At 31.5% G+C, this 24058-nt stretch overlaps 1 protein-coding gene and 1 long non-coding RNA gene across 7 annotated transcripts in view; both read right to left on the bottom strand.

Moving 5' to 3' along the window:
• Positions 1-4208: 4208 nt before the first annotated feature.
• LOC111416892 (uncharacterized) lies at positions 4209-5759 on the bottom strand. Its single transcript, XR_011641037.1, has 4 exons — positions 5431-5759; positions 5188-5372; positions 4757-5129; positions 4209-4698 (listed from the first exon to the last, which is right to left on the bottom strand). It is a non-coding gene; the product is annotated as an uncharacterized lncRNA (long non-coding RNA).
• Positions 5760-8121: 2362 nt separating this feature from the next.
• The window catches only part of LOC111415914 (sodium/potassium-transporting ATPase subunit alpha), a 134147-nt gene continuing 118210 nt past the window's right edge, over positions 8122-24058 (bottom strand). For 5 of the 6 annotated variants that reach the window (XM_023047807.2, XM_023047806.2, XM_023047803.2 and 2 more), the window contains 3 exons: positions 18992-19166; positions 18570-18802; positions 8122-8484 (listed from right to left, as the gene is read on the bottom strand). In XM_023047807.2, the coding sequence (XP_022903575.1) occupies positions 8364-8484; positions 18570-18802; positions 18992-19166 (529 nt within the window). In that variant the 3' untranslated portion in view covers positions 8122-8363. Of the gene's footprint in view, positions 8485-18569; positions 18803-18991; positions 19167-21111; positions 21207-24058 lie in introns of all 6 variants that reach the window. The other variant, XM_023047805.2, reaches the window with a different exon arrangement.

Raw genomic sequence — 24058 nt, 5'->3', positions numbered from 1 at the left:
TCCGCAATTTTTTTGAATTTTGCAATTATCGCCGATTAAATTTTAAATATTCGTATAAAATCCATTTCTTGGAATATGAGTATGAAAATTTCCCATAGTGTTAATAAAAGTGTCCTCTTTCCAATGAACCAATACGTTTTGAAAAATAACTTTTAGTTTTTGAGAAAACAATATTTGAAGTTTTGACAAAATTTTCGATGTTGCAATTTTCATCGATAATTTTCAAAATTCGCTATAAAATTCATTTCTTGAAGGATCCTTCTCGAAATATCACCAATTATTGATTAAAGTACCCTCTTTTTAATGCAAAAAGCTGTTTTAAAAAATCGCGTATAGTTTTTGAGAAAAAAAATTTTGAAACGATCGACAATTTTTTTGAATTTTGCAATTTTCGCCGATAAAGCTTTAAAAATTCGTATAAAATCCATTTCTTGAAATATGAGTATGAAAATTGCCCAAAGTGTTAATAAGAGTGTCCTCTTTCCGATGAACCAACAGGTTTTGAAAAATAACTTTTAGTTTTTGAGAAAACAATATTTGAAATTTTGATAAAATTTTCGACGTTGCAATTTTCATCGATAATTTTCAAAATTCGCTATAAAATTAACTTCTTGAAGGATCCTTGTGGAAATATCACCAATTATTAATTAAAGTATTCTCTTTTTAATGCAACAAGCCGTTTTGAAAAATCACATTTAGTTTTTGAAACATAAATTTTTGAAACGATCGAAATTTTTTTCGAATATTGCAATTTTCGCCGATAAAGTTTTAAAAATTCGTATAAAATCCAGCTCTTGGAATATGAGTATGAAAATTTCCCAAAGTTTTAATAATAGGGTCCTCTTTCCAATGAATCAATACGTTTTGAAAAATAAATTTTAGTTTTTGAAGAAACAGTATTTGAAGTTTTGATAAAATTTTCGATGTTGCAATTGAAGAGCCTGGTGCAAGAAGGGGATATACGCCAAATTTTAAGAAAATGAGATTTTTGTTAAAAACGTTTAAAAAAATTCGTATTTATCGTTTAACATAAATACGCATTATGTTCTGTCAACTAAATCAGAATTGTGAGAGAAAATCACTTATCCCGTATTGTAGACGGGTGCAATAATGGGATAAGTTACGTGGCACCACACATAAATAATAAAAATAAATAATGATTTTTTGTATCGTGAGAACAATACTAAATTTTTTTATGTTGGTGGTAGAAATAGCAGCAAAATTTCGATAACATAGATATGATTAAGATAGTTTTTTCCTGGTCATATAAGAAAGTTATCGACCCGAACAAGGTTTAAAAATGGCTAAAACATGTGAATTTAGCAGTTTTTGCTTAAAAACGTACTTGCGCAAACGCGTGATCGTCGCCTGTTATACACCACTAAAAAGAGCAGAAAATTTCCGATAAGATAGATATACTTCTTTAGTTTTCCCCCTATCAAATAACAGAGAGTTGTTTAGAAGAACAGCGTTTCTGCGTGTAGGGATGTATATTAAGGGTGATTTATTTAGCGATAATTGCACTGCTCAAAACAAAAATAACACTTTGGTTAGATTTTTAGTTACTTTATGTAATATAGTAGATTTGGTATTATAATCCATCGTTTTCCTGAGCCAGGGCATACCTTGCGATCGTTATATCGGAATCATCTAAAACCAGAAAAAACGCGTCGATCGAATTTTTTTGCCACAAGAGTATATAACAATAATAAAATCATGTAGCAAGAACTTTCATGTCATTTCCGTTAGTCAAAACATGATAAAGAACTACGTTTTACATTTCAAAGATTTTTTTAATACTATCCCTAAAGCAGCGTCCAAAGAAAGGTTTGTTATAAGTTCTTACCGTATCTTTAAATGTCTCAAAAAATCATACGGTGTTATGTGCGGTTCATCTGCTAGGAGTGACAATTTAACCCATTTTAATACTGTTAAAAATAATAAATTACCGAATTTAAATCTGATTCCCAATTTGTATGACTGTGAATTACCAATAAAACATTTAAAATATGAAAATGTTATGCTATTAGCTATTTGCTATTAGCAATGTGTAGGAAAAACTGAAATGTATTTTTATCGTTCGCTGAAAAGTGATAAAAACTCACATTCCGATTCAGTTACCGACAGCTCTTCTGAGGAAGATTTTTGATGTCTATTACGTGTTGTCAAAAATTGTTTTGTTTATTTTATTTGGTAAAAGTGTTTGTTCGCCTTCTTTTAAATAATAAAAAGTTTTATATGTTATTTTTATATGTTACCCTTTCTCCAACCTCTCACCAAAAAAATTAAATATGGATTCACATATCCCCTTCTTGCACCAGAATTTGTTTTTTTACTATTTCACAATATATGGAAAAAGTGACATTTGCTCAGATAAAATTGTCATTCTTATATATACAAATCAAATAATCACTTTTTGCGAGCTTTAGCGAGCAAAAAAAATCGTTCGAGAATGCAAAAGTATTTCGCTGTCGTGTATCAAACAACATTTTTTCGAAAACTGCGTATTCTAAAGTTATAAATTAATAAAAAGACCAAATTCAGGATAATGACATTTAGAATTCATTTAATGTTATGTCAAAAACTTAACGTCACATCGATCATGCACCAGTCACTCGTATTAATGAAGTCGGGAACATACGTTTAATTCTGGATACTGTCACTTATGGCGTTGCTTTCGATTACAGAACCCATTTTGGCAATTTGAGTTGTCAGTTTGACTGGTTTGACCAGGTTTGACATAGTAATATTTTTATTGCGTTGTATTGTGTACAGTGGAAGAGTTGCTAGCGATTTGAAGAAAAAGCGATTTGTTGTTGTTGCTTTATAATAAGTACTCTTCGATAGATGCGGAAGCAGCATTGGATAAAAGCAATAAAATTAAAAGGAAACGAAAAAAAATGTGGTAAAAATAATAATAAAAAAATTAAAGAATAAAGTCTTTGTTATTCATTTAAAGACTTTTTAATAAACCCTGTACTAAATAATAATTTAATACCTAGGCATGTTTTTTTGATGTTCTTTTTGTAAAACATTGTAAACGACAAAATTTGTGTTTAAAGTTTTGCACAGATTGTAAAGTTTTGTCGCCAAGCAATGTTTTCGTAAAAAATCAACAATAAACCTTTCAAATACCAAATTTAATTTATATTTCCCGCCTGCCAATGATTTCAGCGCTGTAGGTGACAGTATCCAAAACTAATTGCGCATTTCAATCAAACGTTTATAGTTGCCCATCTATATAACAAATATATTATATCTTATCTATGACATCGATTTAACCTCACATATTGAACAAATGTACTATTATAAATTTGCATATAAACAAGAAATGAAATGATAAAACAATTAAATGTTGATTATTTTGTGTTTATAATTTGTTCATAACAATAAATTAACAAGTAATAGTATCAAATTCTTTGATTGTCGTAGCTGGACGTAAAAGTCTTTTGGGTCCTGGACGTAAAAGACTTTTTTGTAATTCGCTACGGTAATGGAAGCTATAACAGTACTCAAACGGGTGCTGTAATGAGACTCCTTACAGCATCCGATGCTGTAATGAGATTTTAGTAACATTTTATGGAAGCAGTTCAAGTTGGTGACATTGGGTCATTAATTTTTCTAGTTGTCAATGTGACAATTTTTGTCTATGGATGTTTAAACACTTTCTTAGCATCGAATACAAGGTCCACAATGATGAGGACATTGACTCTGAGCAATTTCTCTTATTTTGGGAGGTGTACATGAAACATTTTTTTCAGGTGAATATATTTTGTGTTTTGACAGTTTCTAATTGTCAATTCAAAGTTTCTATTTTCAAGTGTTCCGGTGTTACCAACTGCTACATACCTACAGAGACAAGGAAGGATAGAGATGGCCAACTCTACCTTATTAAATTGTACCTTGCGTACAGCGCCATCCGATGTCACCGCAGAGTACTAATCATAGATTAAAACCAACTTCCACTAGGATAATGGTGTAAAACTGGGCTAACCAACGATCTGGCAACATTGTTCGCTGCGCATCGAAGCGAAGCGAGTGACGTTGCCAGATCGTTGGGGCTAACTTTAACCGCCAAATTTAAAAATAACACAATTAATATTGCTTTGAAAAAAGGAAATAAATATATTTTAAATGAAAGATCTAATTTCAACATAATAATTTATTATTCACAAAACTAATAAACTTTGGTAACATAAATAGAATATAAGTACGAAGGCTTCCACGGTCGGTGTAATTAAACTAGAACTAATAGTAGCACTATCGAAGACGACTCGAAATCACTTCGAAAATTTCTAGCTAGTGTTAGTTCTAGTGATAGTGCTACTATTAGTTCTAGTTTTAGTTCAATAAATAGAATAATGTTACATTTTGTTTACCCTAACAGTTTTTGTAGCGTCTTCCTGGATGGCAATGAAAAGAAATTTGATAAGAACCAGTATCCTTTACCACTTTGTTTGTAAATGGTAAGAGCCAGCACTTCTTTTTTCTGATTTCGGAACTGGCTGCTAAAGAAATTTCTAGTTTCTTTATTCAAATATTTGAGGTTCACCAATACCTGAGGATTTTTCCTCAATTGTATTAGCTTTTGCCTTATTATTCTGGCATTTTTCTTAGCGCGACACAACGCTTTTTTTACTCCAGTTAGGTTGCAATTGCTGCAGTTCTTTGTAAAAGGTAATTTCCTCCGTTTCTTATCTATAAAAATAAAGATAATTTTAAATAAGAATGATTATTCAGTTTTTATGGTATTTACCAATTATTTCTTTTTCATCACTTAGGTGGAACCGTTTCCAATTCATTTCTAATGAAATGGCAGAATTTTCCTCACAAAATGAGGTTGAAGCAATTTCGCAACCTTGTTGTTTACTACATCCAGGATAGACTTGCATAACAGTTGAACTAGTTACACCAGGAAGTTTGTCGGGGCATACATATGTGGGGGTATAAATATATATATATGGCATGTCGGGGTATAAACATATATAATATGGTATATAATGAATTATATAATTATGAATTATGAAACTAAATAATTAATTTCATACCATGCAGCATATCTGAAGTATCTTCTGTTGGTTGATCTTGTGGTGACAAAAAGCAATTATTTATAGTTTCTTCTTATAAATCTAAATGATTTAAAAAACATATTTAAAAAACAAACTTTTTATCCAAAATTTCATTTACCTAGTAAGCATAATGTAGGTAGCTTTTTCAATTTCTTCTCAACATATTTGCACATTGTTGCAAAATGGTTGGGGCAAACACAATAGTTACTTAGACGCTTATCATTAATTAATTCAAATAATTTTGAATTGTGTATTCCAGAGAGCCAAGCCATTCGAATAATAGAGTCGGTCGGAAAATAATATCTAGAAATACAGAATGAAAGTAATTATGCTGTATTAATTAATAATTTTTATAATTTACCTTTTAATGTCTATCATCACAAGATGGTACACAGCAAGGATTAATAACCGACATTTTTATCATTTAAAAAATTTTAAATGTTTTTTACACTTTTTTACACTTAATTACAAAATTACACTTATTAAAAAAATTAACTGATTTATCAATATCATTTATATTTGACATCACTTAATTTGACTTAATTAATCAAAGATGAATACAAAAAAAGAAATGAAATATAAGCCACCTTAAAGGTTGTTTAAATTTGAATTTGTGTAGAATTAGTTATCGACGGTGACATCGGATGGCGTTGACGACGGTTACAATTTTCATTCATTTGAGATCCCCCCCCATGCATACCTATTTCCCGACATTGTCAAAATTTACTTTATTTTTGTTAAAAAAAAAGTATAAAAACGCGTATTACAAAAAATAGCATAAAAAACACGTTTCATAAGACTTAAAGCACTCATTCATTAAAAAACTCGTGGCTTCGCCACTCGTTTTTCAACTCGCATTTCAAGCGTGTCTTACGAAACTTGTTTTTTAATATACTATTACGTCCTGTTGACAAAAAACTATCGCTTTGACGGTCGCTAAGTACTACGCAAAAGTCAACTTTTAATAGCAGTTTTCGAAAAAAAAAACTTTCGTTCTCGAATGCAAAAGTGTCATTTCGCTATCTTGTATCAAAAATAACTATAAACACAAACATGAAATTAAAACAGTTTTTTGCCTTTACTGAACAATTTACATTTTGTTACTTATCCCATTCTGGCACCAGGCTCTTCAATTTTCATCGATAATTTTCAAAATTTGCTATAAAATTAATTTCTTGAAGGATCCTTGTGGAAATATCACCAATTACATATTAATTAAAGTATCCTCTTTTTAAAGTAGCAAGCTGTTTTGTAAAATCGCCTTTAGTTTTTGAGAAATAAATTTTTGAAATGATGATTTTTTGTTTTTGATAATTCGTATAAAATCCATTTCTTGGAATATGAGTATGAAAATTTCCCAAAGTGTTAATACAAGTGTCCTCTTTCCAATGAACCAACAGGTTTTGAAAAATAACTTTTAGTTTTTGAGAAATCTTATCCGTTCCATCACCAGAATGGTCCAACAAGCTTCTATGCATACCTGTTTCTTAATGATGATATTTTCCAATCTCATTTAAGATTAGTATTTGCAATAAAATACCATAATATTTGCTGGTGCAGTTTTGATTAATAGGAGGTTTGAAAAAGAATAGATTATTTTAAACTTTAATTCTATGATCCATTTTATTAAAACCCAAAATTTTTACAGCTTTATGTACTAAAACATGAATGTGAAAAGAACACAAGCGAATAATAAACTGATACTTAAAAATATTTACAATAAGATAACAATACCGTGGTGGGCTGGTCTCGGACCAGGGCGCGAGAGAGTATATGAAAATAGGGCCCTACGAAGCAGATCCTCTGCGACACAACTAACCGAAATACAGAATAGGACGTGTGGCCGCTAAGTATCGTGTACGACGACGACTTTTCGTTTAACGTGCGTCTCCCACCCTGTTATTGCCTGCCCGCGTTTATTGTTTATATATATTTTTTTTGCTAAACCGTTCCTCATCCTCTTTTCGCTTTCGTTATTATAATTTTCTTCTTTTAGTTAATGTCTCGCTTCCAAACATCTCGTTTTAATTTAATTCTTTTTCTATGCTACTAAAAAACGTTACAACGAAAAAACGTAGTGGCAATAATTATAATAATAATAATAATAGTGATATAATCATAATAAAACGTCAAATGTTATACAATCGTGTGATTTAGTAGTCATGTTTATTGAGCACGACCGACTGGTTTACACTTAACACGATATAACAACACAGTTACAACTCTAGCTAAACCTAAGTGTTGAAAGCCTAATAATACTACCTCGTTCATTCACATTGAATTTATTTATTTTTTGCTTAGTTTTTCTTCTATTTTCGGGGGTTTGGGCGAAAGAGAGGCGGAGTGCGGGCCGGGGGTGGCACGGTGGGGGCCCAACAGCAAACCCGCCCCTGCCGAGACGCCGGCGCCGCGCTAACTCTAATACCCGCCTCCGCCCCCAAAATACGGGCCAAACAGACTGACAGCACTAAGGCAATTTACTGTTTTCAACTTGGAATGTTAGAAAACACCATTGCTACTACTGGATTTTTTTTACTTCGACAGTGAATGGTTGTTGTTACTTCTTCTCTTCTATTATTTCCAGCTTCGGATCTCTTTTTTCTATATACTTTGAGATTCAAACCAAACTTTTCTAATCCACTTTTTTCTGTATCGTAATTCTGATTTTCTCGATTTTTTTAATTAATTTTTAAATCTAATGTGCGAATGCGATGTCACTTTATGAAGAAGGTACTCTTCTAATCGCGGGGAGGATAATTTTGGTGTGCGCGAGTGTGTATTTGTTGGTGTGTTTTTCTTTGTGGGGTGTTAAAGTTAAAATTAATGAATTTTGGGAGGATCGACGGCCACCGCACTCGCACACTCACCCTTAACATTATAAAACCGCTTTAAGCAGCGAATCTTCTAAATTAGCAACAGGATTTGTACAACATATCGATAGGGAACGATATCGTTTTATCCATTAATTTATTATCGTTATTATTTAATTAATTAATTAATTATTAGTATCGTTATCATTAGTAGTAATAATTACTTTTTTTTTCTCTTTCCACTATTTATTGTGCATTCGATAAAACCCATTTAAAACGTATTTATGTATTTTTTTTTTCTTTGTTAATGTTATGTATGTATGCAGAGACAATTTTTTTTTTGCTTGAAAGCGCGAGCGCGTTGGAACGAAATCTTTCCTATCGAATATATATATAATTTTTTTTGTATATATAATAATCTATGTGTCCTGCGCGATGCCGAAACGGCAACACAGGTATGGCAGTACACTGGGCTATTTCGCTCTTAATAGTAGGTTTCTTGTTCTAGCCATCCTCCCGGGTTACGTCTCAAGTAGAAACGCCTCGTCTCGTCGTAGATGAAAATCGCCAACATGAACGGCAACGCCGGAAGCCACCATACAAATCTATAAAAAAATATTTTTAAATTAATTATTATGTAATTTACTCAATTTAATGTGTAAATTAGTCGGGTCAAACATTAATGTTCGACGAAGAATATTGTTAAGTTCACCTCCTTAAGTTTGACGAATTTGTAAAAAAAAAACTTTAGACTGACTTAAATTTATACAGCAATTGGACCGCGTTATATGTACATTATTTGACTAAGCGATTTATCGTTTTTAGGGCCGGTTTATCAATGTTGAGTCAAATCACATTGATAAATCAACTCATGGATAAACTTGCCTAACAGATAACCTCAGTGAAGCGTTTATCCAACAACTTTCTACCCGACAGGCAGCAACCTACAATATAAAAAATAGATGGTACCCCTGAGTGTTAACATTAGAAACGGAAATGAAACGTGATTGGTCAAATTTGAATAATTGACTTTAGTTTGTGAAGTTGATATAAACAGCTGATCGTGTTTTGGAGGTTAAATTATAAACGACGACCTTAATATGGTTATTAATTATAGATTATACAGGGTGAGTTATTAATATCCCGGCGGACAATAGTTGCTAAACCGTTTGAGAAAGAAAAAAATAGAACACCTGTATATTGTGTGCTGATTGAATTGCCCATCAAGTTACCTTTAATTAATGATAAGTATGTCATATATCTAACTTTAGTAGTTTTCCTGATATTTAGAATTTAAAGAATACCCAACTAACAATTTCTTATTTTATTAAAGCTGTAAAAACGTTTCCGTGATAAATTTTATATAACATATCGTCGGTATACAAGAGAAAGTGACTAAGTCCACAGATAGTGGTTTTGAGTTATTAGTATTCTAACTTTTGCTTCTTATTATAAAATCAATTATTTTACGTGAGATTAGTTTATAATGATTTTTATAAATAATATAGTTTTTAGAATATGTATTTTAAATTAAAAAAGTCTATAATTAATTTAAGCAAATAGTAAACCAGTAACTGAACAATACAAATTCTAGAATATGTATTTAAACTTAAAAAAGACTATAATTAAACAAGTAGTAGTAACTAGTTTCAACTTCATATGTCTTCATCACTATATTCATTGTGTGAGGGTTCTGGACACTTGTCTTTCATGGTATTCGATCGGAATTACCCCCTTACGGCAAAGTTGAATTAAATCGTTTTTCTTCTTGACCGATATAGGCAAGGGTTCAGTATAACATTTCTTTAACTCAGTTTCTTTTGGAATATTATTACTGGGCCTACCTTTTGCTTTGCCTTTAATGTTAAACATTTTATACTCTTCATCATAGTTGTATCGGAACATTATAAACTTTTTTTTCTCTTTTTCGTACCTTAATTGTTTGATCTTTAACCATTCTATTTTTTCTCCCCCTTCATCCCGAATTGTATTTTGTAGTATAGATGTATTGAATGCTTTCAAGTCAATAATGTCACGGTAAGTCATTTGCTCTACAATGTAGGCACCAGAAGTTTTATTTTTGCCTCTCTTGGATCTTGCTAGTGTCATAATTGTCTTCCAATCATTAAGACAAAATACAGGAATGTATTTTTTGCACTTTCAACTGCACTATGCATCGAATCGGCCTCCATGTGCGAGTGACCTTTTTCTAAAAAGTTGTGAGTAATAATTAGGGCACGGAACTTTTGTAACGGAACGATACGATTTACCCCCACCACTTGTTCTCCTAGAAAACAAGTCGGTGGCGTCAAGTCAACTCACCTCATCGGTTGTTGTTGACGACCGACAATCGGTTTATTACACGTCAGTGTCAACTGTCAGTACGATTTGAAAATATTAAAAAAAAATATATTTTATAACTTTAATTCAAAAAAACATGATCCGATTTGTAATATCAATCACAAATTGGATACGGATATAAAAAAATTGCTGTTAACGCATATTGAAACAACCATCCCTACATTTTCTTCTGTAAATGACGTTCTAGTTGACGTTAAAATGAGTTTGTACCTAGAAAATAATCTTTCAACATCACAACTTGTAAATGGAGCATAAATAAAATACTGAGCTATTGAACCATATTTTTCCTTAAGAGTTAAAGGTATATTGTTTTCGGCAATTCGTTGAACAATTCTCAAATCCGAACAACAATTTTACCACAGAGGGAAACTAAAAACACTTCTTAAAAAAAACAATAATACGAACTCAAACAGAACTCCAACTTCCAATTAAAGGTAACTAAAGAAAGATAAATAGCAAATTTGACGAAATTATGCGGATGAAAAGCGTCGAATACTGCACATTTGGACAACAGTGAAATCGTACTGACAGTTGATAATGTTGACATTGATGCGCAATAAAAAACCGATCGTCGGTCGTCAATAACAACCGATCATTTTCTAGGAGAACAAGTGGAGGGGGTAAATCGTATCGTACCGTTACAAAAGTTCCGGGCCCTAGTAATAATCTCTATAGGTAACTGGTTGACTACAAACAACAAAAGAGCCGCAATGTATTTATTTCGGTTTTGGCCGCCACATGTGTCGCTAAAGAGTGACACTTCTTTGACAGTATCAGGTAAAGTTTTAAACCACTTCAATAAAGCTGTACCTATTTCACAACTTCCTCGTTGGCCATCAACTTCAGACCAAAGGTAACAATATCCCTTATTTGGTGGAGCTGCTTCATAAATTGCTAAATTGTATGCACATAGCTTTCGACTGTAGTAAAGAGGTGATACATCGGAGTATGAAATTTGCAGGACACTCTGTAAGTCAAAACTTACTGATACAAAAGTTTTGTCATGAATTGCTCTTTGTTTATCTAAATCTTTTGCTCTATTAGCATCATCCCTTCGCTTTATGTGAGAAAGAAATTCTTCTGATTTTTCAATAGATTTAGCTTCTTTAACACACAGCAAACATTGATCTTTCTTTGGTTTGAAGAAAGATAAGTTATACTGCGTACAAAACACCCTCCTATATGTTATTGGAGAAACAAAATCCTTTTGATTGCTGATCTGTAAATCTTTGTACAATTCATACATTTTAAGAATGGATAAGGTAGAGTCAAGATACTTCCGTGTAGTTCCACGTCTACAATAGTGTGATTCCATCACAGGAAATGATTCTATATGTCTCTTCACCTCATTCAAAATGACAGGTTTAGTCTTATTTCCTGGAAAACCTTTTCCTCGTCGATCTTGACTTGAATGATTTATTCCATTTGTGTCTATGTTCATTATAGCAGAATCAACCGGTCCATGACTTATCGACAAGGTTTTTAAGTAAAAATTTTTACAAACTCTTTTCTTTTCTCCGTTTTTAACAAATGTATAAATTTTAGAGACATTTTTTGCAGGTCTACTAGAGTCCCTCGTTCGTTTTCTTCGGCATTCAGAAGTTGCAACGGTATTAATTATAAAGTCCTTTTGTCTGTCATAGGATAGACTGTGATACTGTTTACAGATATCTTGTCGACGATCTGCAGGAAAGACTTCTGTACATTTGTAGCGGCAATTGTCACAATTTACATTTCTAGGGGACTTTGCAGGATTTGTTTGCCTTTAGTATTAATATACGCTAAACACGATTTTTTTAATAACTTGTTTTTCTCACGTTTTGTTCCTTGAGGATTTTTTATTACCCATCTGCGTTTTTCTATAACTTGCGTAGGATTTACTAGTGGTTCATTTATTATTAAAGTCGTAGGGCTTGTATTACTAGAATTAGTAGCAAATTCTACCGGAACATTCCTAAGATCATTAATAATTTCTTGTGCGTTGTTATAATAATTTTTCGAACAACTCATTTTGCCACTAAAATAAGGTATTATTGCATTAGCTTATTATTTTTTAAAACTAAATATCCGAAAAACAAAATTATTGTAATACGTGTAGATAGTTACCAAAGATTAAGTCTAATAACATAGAACACAATTTTATTTTGATTTAAGTAATAATTGTTATGATAAACTGTTTAAACTTCAAACGTCACTCTCTTTTCCCTGTCTGTCACATCATATTTCTGTATCTTTTCTCTCGTTTTTTTTTCGTTAAGCATAATGCATGGCTATCTTAATTTAAGTCAAATCCTAGAGATAAAAATATTGACAAGAAAACATGACTAAGGCCCACTTTTACCACCTCCTGATAAATTTATCCGATAGATAAATCCAGTTCTTAGCCAATGAAAGCGCTTAAAACCGCCGTAACCATGGCAACTATCCTCTAGATAGTTTATCAGGAGGATGGTAAAAGTGGGCCTAAGTCCACTTAGGCCCACTTTTACCACCTCCTGATAAATTTATCCGATAGATAAATCCAGTTCTTAACCAATGAGAGCGCTTAAAAGCGCCGTAACCATGGCAACTATCCTCTAGATAGTTTATCAGGAGGATGGTAAAAGTGGGCCTTAGTCATTTTCTCCTGTATGTACAGGTTTTTACAAAATGGACCAACATTATGGTATTTGAAATTATAAGCATTATTATGGCATTTTTGGACTTGTTCATTTTTTCCAGAAAAATAATATTGAATTTCCGGTACATGAGCATTGAAACCTAAAAATCTAAAATTTTGGACTTGGTCACATTCTCTTGTATACCGACGATATTTAGTTTCAACAACGTAATAAAAATTTTTATAAAAGGTTATTGTTAGTAGTGTTAGGTTATGGTTAAAAAACGAAAATTATCATATCTCAAAATCTAAAACCGAATAAATTTTTTTGACTACGTCGTCAAATTCTCCGTAAAAAAGTGTCCATATAATGTCTCAGCTATAATACTCCACCTATAATAATAACCAAGATAATTGCACTTGCTGGATTTACGATATTTTCAAGTTTGGCCTGTAGGGGAAAAACAAAAGACGATAGCGCTTTGAAGTCTTTGGCATTAGCAGTTTCTCGAAAAACGAGATCATGACATGCTACTTTTTTTCTAACTCTTATAGTTTCCGGTTCGGACATCGAATTTGAACCACCCCTGTACAATAATGACATTTTATTACACATTTTTCTTTAATTTCGAAATATAAGGAAAAGTATTAAAATTAGACATATGACATACACTTGATGAGCAATTCAACTAGTACACAATATCCAGGGTGTTCCATTTAAAAAACTTAAGAAAAAGCCATTTGAAAACCATCAAAAGTAGCTAAGTTTTATCAACAGCCTGTATAGTGTATCTAATATGTTTCAATACTATCATCTACCTGCTGGCTTTGACTATTGTCCGACGTAGTTTCAAGGCAAAATCGGAAAAAATTTCGTTTTTACATGGTTTTTAAAAAGATCCTGTAATGGGCACAATTTGGAAGAACAATTGAATATCTCAGGAACTATGAACGCTGTGAAATAGTAACATATACGGTTGTATAAACAAATTTAGTTGTATCCATTATATGATAAAATAAATAGGGTGTCCCATTTAAATAAATTGACGTACTCTCCGTTACGCTTAAATGGAACATACTGTATAACTAAAAATAATTTTACGTAATAGAAAGTGATGAGTCAACAACTTTTGTATAAAATATTTTTTTTTGTTTTTCAAACGGTTTAGTAACAATGGACCGCCGGGATATTAATAACTCACCTGTATATTAGATTATATTATTTTTTTTTTAAATTATTAGATTATTATTTATTTTCTATAACATTTTTATATTTGTTTGCCAAATCAATCAGCAAGTTCTTTTCTGCTGTACTAAAATTAGATGATCTTTTTACTTTCTCTTGTTTATCCATTTTATCCACCACAATTACAAACTTAATTTATTTTTTACGATATATTTTGATTTTGTTGAAGCAACCAAACTTGCGCGCACATTTTTTTAAATTTCCGACTATATCTAATAGGTAAACCCTCAACCAGTACTTCAATTTGGTAGGTATCCAAATGTCATATTTACCTATAAGATAACCCTAAACTACGGGTGGATAAACGATACAGCGACGTTATCTGTCAGCTACAATTTTAATTGACAGATAATTCGTCTTAATTGGATATTGATAAACCGGCCCTTGGAGATTTTCATGGTGTTTGGTAGGTAAAGGTGTAACGTATCTTAGAAAAAATGCAGAATACCGAAAGACCTAAAATACAATTTGTTTTAAAGGATAAAGCTAAGTGCAAATCACGTTATACGATTTCAACTCCGATTTGCATCATACGTCTAAGAACCGACTTAGATACGACACTTGGGGCCGGTTGTACAATATATCGATAAACTTCCCGACAGCGTTATCTAGCAGATAAGGTGTTTGTACTGTATTACAATGTACAGATATTTTTGTCGGTGAGATTATCGGCAGGATAACTTATCGGGTACTCAGCGGTGCCGATAAAGACACTTATCCGCCAGATATTTATGGTTACCAAGGTTTTTATATAAAAACTTTATATGGTTGCTGCATAGGTTAACCTATAACATTAAACGTTAACCCTATACACGTTATGTCGTTACGTATACGTACAATGTGTCAGTTGTCTGTCGTGAAAAGTTTTTTAAACAATTATTATTGTCAAAATCATAATTCAAACTTCAAAGAAAGACTTTAGCGTTACCATTCTACGGCATAAATCACTAGATATGCGAAAAAACTACTACCAATCGACTCTTATTTCGCCGATAGCAATATTACCGACAAAAACAGTTTGTACAACAGCGAATATCTTTATCCTCCTATAAGTTTATCGGCCGGATTGATATCAGGTAGATTTATCGGTATATTGTACAACCGGCCCTCAGATACACCAAGAAATTCTACAATAGAAAAAATAGATGAACCTACAATTTCGGGCCAGTGTCATTTTCAAGATGTTAGTATAAATTTAAAAGTTTATTGGCCGGTTTCTCGTACGAAAATGCATGTCGATATCGAACCGATATCGCGCTGTTGATCGATAACTATGGCGATATCGGTCATTTGGGTTTCTGAAAGGATCGATAGGAGATATCGGATCGATAACTATATCGCATGCAACAAGCCGATATCGACTCGATAAGTGTGATTAATGACAGTGATGTGTGTTAAAAGATTGCGAATTTTGATTAAACTGTTCATCCCATGCTTGTTTCTTTACCATGTTTGTGGATATTTTATTTCGTTTGATTTTCTATTACTGATTTTCGTTCCATAACTAATTCCACTAACAATTTTTTATCGCAAGAAATAAAATTCTTCGATCGTTTCTCCATAGCGCACGTATTATCAAACTAACCGTTTTCTAAAAAAGGAAGAGCCCAAATTTCAACAGATGTCTTTTATTATACGTTAGTAACGTTATTTTTCTTTTCTAAATTATTTAATTATTAAAAAAAAGAAATAATTTAACTTAAATAATTAAAATTTTAGTTTCTCTTTTTTGGATTACCAAAACAATGTAGTGGATGCTTCGCTGGGCTTGTCCCGTTTGCATCCCAAGTGTAATAACTAAATAAATAAATAATTTTACGAACTGTTTGTTCAAAATTTTTACCGGCACCTATCGGCGGAAATAAACAAGTAACCGATTTTTTGACAAAATCGTTCGATAACCATGGATATCGGAACAATAGTTATCGGATCGATATCTTTTGACAGGTCGATATCGGCTGTTGGTGTTCTGGTACGAACTGATCGACAGATATTGCATACAATAGTTATCGAATGATTTTGTCAAAAAATCGGTTACTTGTTTATTCCCGTAGATAGGTGGCGGTGAAAATTTTGAATAAATAGTTCGTAAAATAATTTATTTATTTATTTATTACACTTGGGATTCAAACGGGACAAGCTCAGCGAAGCATCCACTAATAAAACACACAGTACATAAACAAAAATAAAAAGTTGCTAAGACAAGGAATTGATAACGAATTGATAATAATAAAAATTAACAAACAAAAATCATCAAATAATAACAAAAATGATTAGTAAAAAAAAACAATTAACAAAAAAGAGAAATTAAAAACTTAATTATTTAAGTTAAATTATTTCCTTTTTTAAATAAGTAAATAATTTACAAAGGACTATACTAACGTACAATAAAAGATATCTGTTAAAATTTGGGCTATCCCTTTTTTCGAAAACGATTAGTTTGATAATACGCGCGCTATGTCGAAACGAACGAAGAATTTTACTTCTTTCGATAAAAAATTGTTAGTGGAATTAGTTATGGAACGAAAATCAGTAATAGAAAATCAAACGAAATAAAATATCTACAAATATGGTAAAGAAACAAGCATTGGATGAACAGTTTAATCAAAATTTGCAATCTTTTAACACACATCACTGTCATTAATCACACTTATCGAGTCGATATCGGTGCTTGTTGCATGCGATATAGTTATCGATCCGATATCGGTCCGATATCTCCTATCGACCCTTTCAGAAACCCAAATGACCGATATCGCCATAGTTATCGATCAACAGCGCAATATCGGTTCGATATCTACATGCATTTTCGTACGAGAAACCGGCCAAGCCGTCAAAAGATATCGATCCGATAACTATTGCTCCGATATCTATTCGATATTATAATGTACGAGAAACCGGGCATATATCTTTTATTTTATATAGAATTTAAGTCTAACTAATTTCGGCCCTTGGCCATCTTCGGGGACTCTACAAATAGATTAAAATCTCTCATCTTATCCATTTTACAAACGACAGCGGTAGAGGTAGTTAGCATAAGATATCACCATGTTGCATATATTTATTGCACTAAAACTAGAACTAACACTAGACCTAGAACTAGAAATATATGTAGGACTAGTCTAGTAGTCTAGTGTTAGTTCTAGTTTTACACTAGCACTAACACTAGAACTAAGACAATACCGAGAACTAGAATCATTTGGGTTTAGTCGTGAAAAAGCTTTCAGTTGTCAATTTCAACTTTAATTTTATTATTATATTCGTAATCTTCATAAAATAACCTTTAAAATGAGTCCAAACTTGACGCATTTATCTCAAAAAACAAAAAAGTTAGAATAAAAAACATTAAACCCGAAGTTAGCAACAATAGAGATAGCAATTTAATTTTTAAATATTAATACCAACCTTAATTTTTTATTTTTTTTTATTATATTTTTGTTTTGTGACAAATATTAAGACATTTTATAAAAATTAAGAATATGTCAAAATGACATTGACATTTCAAACCGGAAGTTGCTTATATCTCGAGTAATATTGGAATTAAACGAATCATGTTTGGACTCATTTTAAAGGATTTTCCACGACGATTACAAATATATCAAAATTGACGTTGATATTCTTAACCGGAAGTTGACCATAACTCCATTAATATTGAAGATAAATATGTCGTGTTTGTACTCGTTTTAAAGGATTTTTAATGAAGATTACAAATATGTTAAAATTGAGGTTGACATTTTAAACCTGAAGTTAGTTATCATATAATAGAAGTTTTATAACTGAAGTTAATCTAGTGTTAGTCACTTTCCGCGCTTTCTTTTTACTTTTAACGTTTTTTTTTGGTCATTTCACATTAATTAAAAATAATCGTCGATTTTTAAGCCACATGATGAATCTTGAATTTTTTCCAAGTTTCTTAATATTTTACGTGATCTTTTTTAACAAAACAAAAAGAAATATTAACAAACTTGTATGTAAAATGGATAAGATTAGAGATGTTAATCTATTTGTAGAGTCTCTGAAGATGATCATTTTATCTCTAGTTTTAGTGATTAAATTTATGCCACGACTTACAGAAACACTCTGTATAATCGCAAAACGTAACGAGTGACCAAACGGCTTTTGTGCTTGTGATTGTGATACAATTTTCAATAGTTTGACCCTGTCTATTTTGAGAAGTCTTATATTTTTAGAGAGATGAAAACGAAAATTTCGTTTTTCTCAACATTATTCATTTGTCGCTTAGTCAAGTGATGCATAGCGTGGTCCAATTACACATTGTTATATTTATACATTTTTAACAATGCAAGATATATCATTAATCATTACATATGCAGATCATGTCGGTATGGTTTTTATTACATACAACACACGTTCTAATTACTTGCGTATAGTTCTTACATACACTTTGAAAACAAAACTAGATAAACAAGGTTTATGCATTTTATTGTTTTTTCTGAATTTTGATTAAAAACTTTCAATAAACTTACTTGAGTGGGAACATACGTAGACCTTTGTCCATGCCAGGTGTGTACGAGAGGAAGGCAGCAAGCGCTGTCTCAAAAATGAGACCAAAGTTCAAAGCCCAATTTCTCATGCCTTGATGAACGAGAGAGTTACGCCTCGTTTTGCAAATGATCAAATCGGCCCACTGTACAACAACGATGGAAACGAAGAATGCGGTATGGCAGGTGTACTCCAAAGTCTTTCTGTCACGATATGTCTAAAACATACACATACAATTATTTTAAAACTTTAATCTTTTTTGGCTTATTTCCACGTTGGCATTTCCTCAGAACCGTCCGTTTGATTTGATTAAAGTTAAAGAGCAAATTTCGTGCCAAAATATTTTATGAACTTAATGAATGAAAAATAGTTACAAACTATTTTTATTTCATTTTTGGAAACTTACCCATTCTTGTCCATACGAATCGGTTAAATCGTTAACTGCCCTTGAATCCCATTGTTTACGTATACCGAAGAGTTGCATTGGAAGGAAACCATTTTCAGCCATGATGACGAAGTAAACGAAGAAACCGGCGGCCGCTTGAATCATACCGATTTGACCGTATGCCATTGAGATTAATCTAAAGAAACGTAATCGCTATCACTATTTGTTATATTAAATGAAACGATTTATTTACAAAAATTATCCTGAACCATCTATATCAAGAAATATTAACTATAGCAATTGGGATAAATTAAAAAGTTAATGGTTCAAAATAATTCTTCTATACTTACGACAAAACATCCACCACATCATGCTGTTTTTTTTTATTATTACACATTAGTCCAAAGTTAAACAACATTAATACATGCATTATATGTACACGTGTTTTCTATATTCGGGGGGCATTTATGTTTGGACATCTAAAGCGTCGTTTTCGACAGTTCTGCTATTAATAGGTTTCTGAATTTTGAAGGCCTTTGAGCCATTCTCTTTGGGAAATTTTTATTTAAACTAAAGATAAAACGAGTGAACGTTGTATTAAGGAGTTTAAATTTATTTTTTGGAAGGTGATTATAAAAAGAAACTTGATAATCAGAAAGATAATAGAGAAAAAGAAAGGAGAGCGCTTGAGCCAAAAAGGAGGATTAGAAAACCAAAATTTTTAAGAGATAATCTCTTATTAAGAGATTATCGAGAGAAAAAGTGCGAAAAATTAATCAATTTTTAAAGAAAAATAAAATTTTCATTCATTAAAGAAAAAAATAACATCAAATCTAAGGATTTCTCAATAAATTAAATTAGAAAAAAGTGTACAGAGTGTTTTAAACAATTAGGAAATGTAATCGTTTATAATTTATAACATTTGGTTTGTACATTTAGTTTAATTAAGTTAATCAGAATCGTTTAGAACACTCTGTAATTTAAATGAGCAGAACGTCTTCATGCATGTATTAATATAAAAAACTCGGATAATTTTAAAGCTAATTAAAAACTAAGGCTAAAACTATAGTTAAAAACTAAACTAAAGCTAAGAGAGCGGTTCTCTACCGGCGGTACAACTTCTAAGTGAGTGATACGCAAAATTAAAAGGCTAATTTGAAGGCAAAATGTGATTGTTAGTAAATAAGCAGGTAACAAGCAAGAAAATTTTGAAATTAAATAAAAATTTGATGCAAGTGAAAATTGATAGTGATCGTTATAAATTAAAAAAAAAAGTTAGTAAGTTAATAAAAAAAAAGTTAGTAAGTTAATAAAAAAAAAGTTAGTAAGTTAATAAAAAAAAAAGTCCTCGACGCCTTCGCCGGCGCAACTTCGCTTAGAAGCAGACAGCAGGTTGCTTCCTAAAAACTAAGGTGCACTACCTGTTTATCACACCAAACTACTTTTACCTATATAAAATAAAACTGTGAAATATGACAAACTACTAAAATGGTTATGATTTAGAATAATTATTTCTTCTCATTTTATATAGTTGTTTTTTTAAATCATGCATTATGATTTAAAGATAGCAGTTCTTTTTAACTAAAGCCCTTGTTATCAATGCATTTTAAAAGAAACTTAACTTTATATCATTTTACATTGATAAATAGTTGCTTAATAAAGAAGACTAAAACCTATCAGATAAACCTAATAACATTATTTTTCTCTTTATTGAGTACACTGTGTTAATTAATTATCGTACCCGACGTCATCATTGCAAGTATGCAACCAATATCACAGTACTCGTATTGCAATACGCAAATCGCGTTATTGGTTGCATACTTGGAATGATGACGTCGGGTACAATAATTAATTAACACACTGTATGGTTTTTTTTTCATTATTAAGGTGTAAGTTACAACATCGAAAAACACATTGTGAAACACACTGTGATTAAAGTGTTTTTTCATTAAAATTAGTTTTAGTGATTTCATTTGTGCTAAAAAAAATGTTTTGAAACACGAATCGGACAACATTCGGATTGGACAATAAAAAAACTAAAAAAAAAAAAAAAATAAAATAAAATAATGTTAACAGTACAAAAAAATTAAGTAGTGTGGTGCGATAAAGTTGGTGAAGGACACCATACGGGCGCGACCCACCTTCGGTTGACCAAGTTATCCCTATAAGGGTCGCGCGGTTGGCGCTTCATAATGTCGGACTCCGGAGCTTCGTAAGCCAGAGAAATAGCAGGCACCTATACAGTGGCCGGCGCAAGACATACAGTTAGTAAAGTGAGAAAAAGTCATGCAAGTCGTTAAAATTCCTGTTGTTGAGAAGTTTAGTGTGTAAGAGAGTAAAGGGTTTTATTATTTCTTTGCGGGATTATAAAAAAGTCGGTTTTGCGACCAACTTTTATAGAAAGCAATCTAATCGAGAGGTAAGAGGTTTCTAATCTTGAATGAGAGGTTTTTTAGCCGATGTAGAATGACTTAGGATGACTTAAGCGGATGCATGGAGATTTAATTAAAATTGTTTATGATCATTAAGGGAAACTTACATTCCCTTAAATTAAAAAATAAAAAATAATCAGTTTATACATATGTGTTTTTGAGGTTTTAAAAGTTTCAAAGTGTTGAAGTGGTAATTGATAATAGATGTGTTAATATATTAATCAATTTCAAGCAAAAAGAACAATAGTTTCTAATTCGAAAATTATCGTTTTATATTTCTTTTTAATTAGATTGAAATATCTTAAAAAGTTTTAGAATTAAATAATTATATTTCTATAATTAATCAATAATTTTGATAAAATAAAAAAATGGTTCTAAAAATTTTCTGTTAGAGACACTTAACGAATTTGGCTCGTGTCCTATCCACAGCAAAAGGAACATTCAGTAAGTTTGGTTTTGCTAAATTTGATGAATTGGATTACCTTGATTACGCCAATTAGCACAAAATGCCATAATGTTTAGCAGCTAGCAAAATTGATAATAAGAATCATATCACGGTGGAAAATGTTATTTATAAACTAAATTTTGTCCAATAGTGCTACTCTTGTACTCTTGTTGTCTCTACAGTTGAATAACTAACTACACCTTTCATAAATGTCAGTAAAATTCATATTAAAGTTAACAAACCAGTCATAACAGAAAAGAATTCATGAAATCTAAACGTTTTCTCTTAAATTATCTGTGCAAATGTCAGAAATGCTTTAAACCTTCTCTCCTAATCCTGAATTCATAAACGCAGTCTTGTCAGATATAAAAAATTAAATTCACTACATATTATAAAAATCATAATCTTGCGTGTAACTATAACAAAATCCACTTTCCTTCTATTCCATACAAGAACTACTCTAGTTATCCTGCTATAAATTATGGAATGCACCAACAATATGGATAATGAAACTGAGAAATCAGGAATCGTTATGGATTAAAGATGGTGCTTGTAACAAAATTTGCCACACTTAAACAACAGCAAAATTCGAAGATCGCCTACCAGATTTCTCTATAAAATTCTAGATCATAGTGGAATAAATTTAGCCGTACTAGTATTTAATTTCGCACATTCTAATAGCAAGAACAACATTTTAGAGATACGTGAAATTGCTATCGAACAACACACAATTTTGACAAAACGAATATGATGTATATGATTTTGTTCTGCTCAAAATAAGTAAAACGATTTAGGATGGAAGTTTCGAATCTCAGTTGTAAATGAAATCTAACACAATACTAAAGCGCTTTGACACGGTCATATGCTTCTATCTATCTGGATGCAAGAGAGAATATTTTATATTCTGGCACCAACCTAAACTCTACCTAGATGAATAGCACTTTCCTTCTATTCCATACAAGAACAACTCTAGTTATCCTGCTATGAATTGTGGAATGCACCAACAATATGGATAATGAAACTGAGAAATCAGGAATCGTTATGGATTAAAGATGGTGCTTTTGACAAACTGTGCCACACTTAAACAACAGCGAAATTCGAAGATCGCCTACCAGATTCTTCAATGCAATTCTAGATCATAGTGGAATAAATTTAGCCGTATTATTTAATTTCGCACTTTCTAATGACAAAATGAATAGAAGAATAACATTTTAGAGATACGTGAAGTTGTTATCGAATAACACACAATTTTGACAAAACGAATATGATGTATATGATTTTGTTTTGCTCAAAATAAGTAAAACGATTTAGGATGGAAGTTTCGAATCTCAGTCGGAAATGAAATCTAACACAATACTAAAGCGCTTTGAGACGCTCATATGCTTCTATCTATCTGGATGCAAGAGAGAACATTTTATATTCTGGCACCAACCTAAACCCTACCTAGATAAATAGCACTTTCTTTCTATTCCATACAAGAACAACTCTAGTTATCCTGCTATAAATTGTGGAATGCACCAACAATATGGATAATGAAACTGAGAAATCAGGAATCGTTATGGATTAAAGATGGTGCTTTTGACAAAATGTGCTATACTTAAACAACAGCGAAATTCGAAGATCGCCTACCAGATTCTTCAATGAAATTCTAGATCATAGTGGAATAAATTTAGCCGTATTACTTAATATTGCACATTCTAATGGTAAAATTAATAGAACAACATTTTAGAGATACGTGAAGTTGTTATCGAACAACAGACAATTTTAACAAAACGTATTTGATGTATATGATTCTGTTCTGCTCAAAATAAGTAAAACTATTTAGGATGGAAGTTTCGAATCTCAGTTGTAAATGAAATCTAACACAATACTAAAACGCTTTGAGACGGTGATATGCTTCTATCTATCTGGATGTAAGAGAGAATATTTTATATTCTGGTACCAATCTAAATCCTACCTGGATGAATAGCTTTGTTTTTTACCCATTCAGAACGAATCCAAACACTAACTAACCAATTAGGACACTTCAGAGATTTAATTTTCTATTTGTATCATTTTAACTTGGTTCAAATAGTGGTTTTAATAAGATTAAACTCGATTAACACCTACAATTTCGATTTTCAATTATGAATATTTTGTTCTTTTAATACTGACAATAAGTTATACGCAGCTAAGCATGGCTTTTCAGTATTAAAGTAATTAGGGAAGTAA

This window comes from Onthophagus taurus, chromosome 7 (assembly GCF_036711975.1).
Source record: "Onthophagus taurus isolate NC chromosome 7, IU_Otau_3.0, whole genome shotgun sequence".
Classification (NCBI taxonomy): domain Eukaryota; kingdom Metazoa; phylum Arthropoda; class Insecta; order Coleoptera; family Scarabaeidae; genus Onthophagus; species Onthophagus taurus.
Note: the sequence above shows the minus strand (reverse complement) of the source record. Positions and strands in the feature narration are given on the sequence as shown.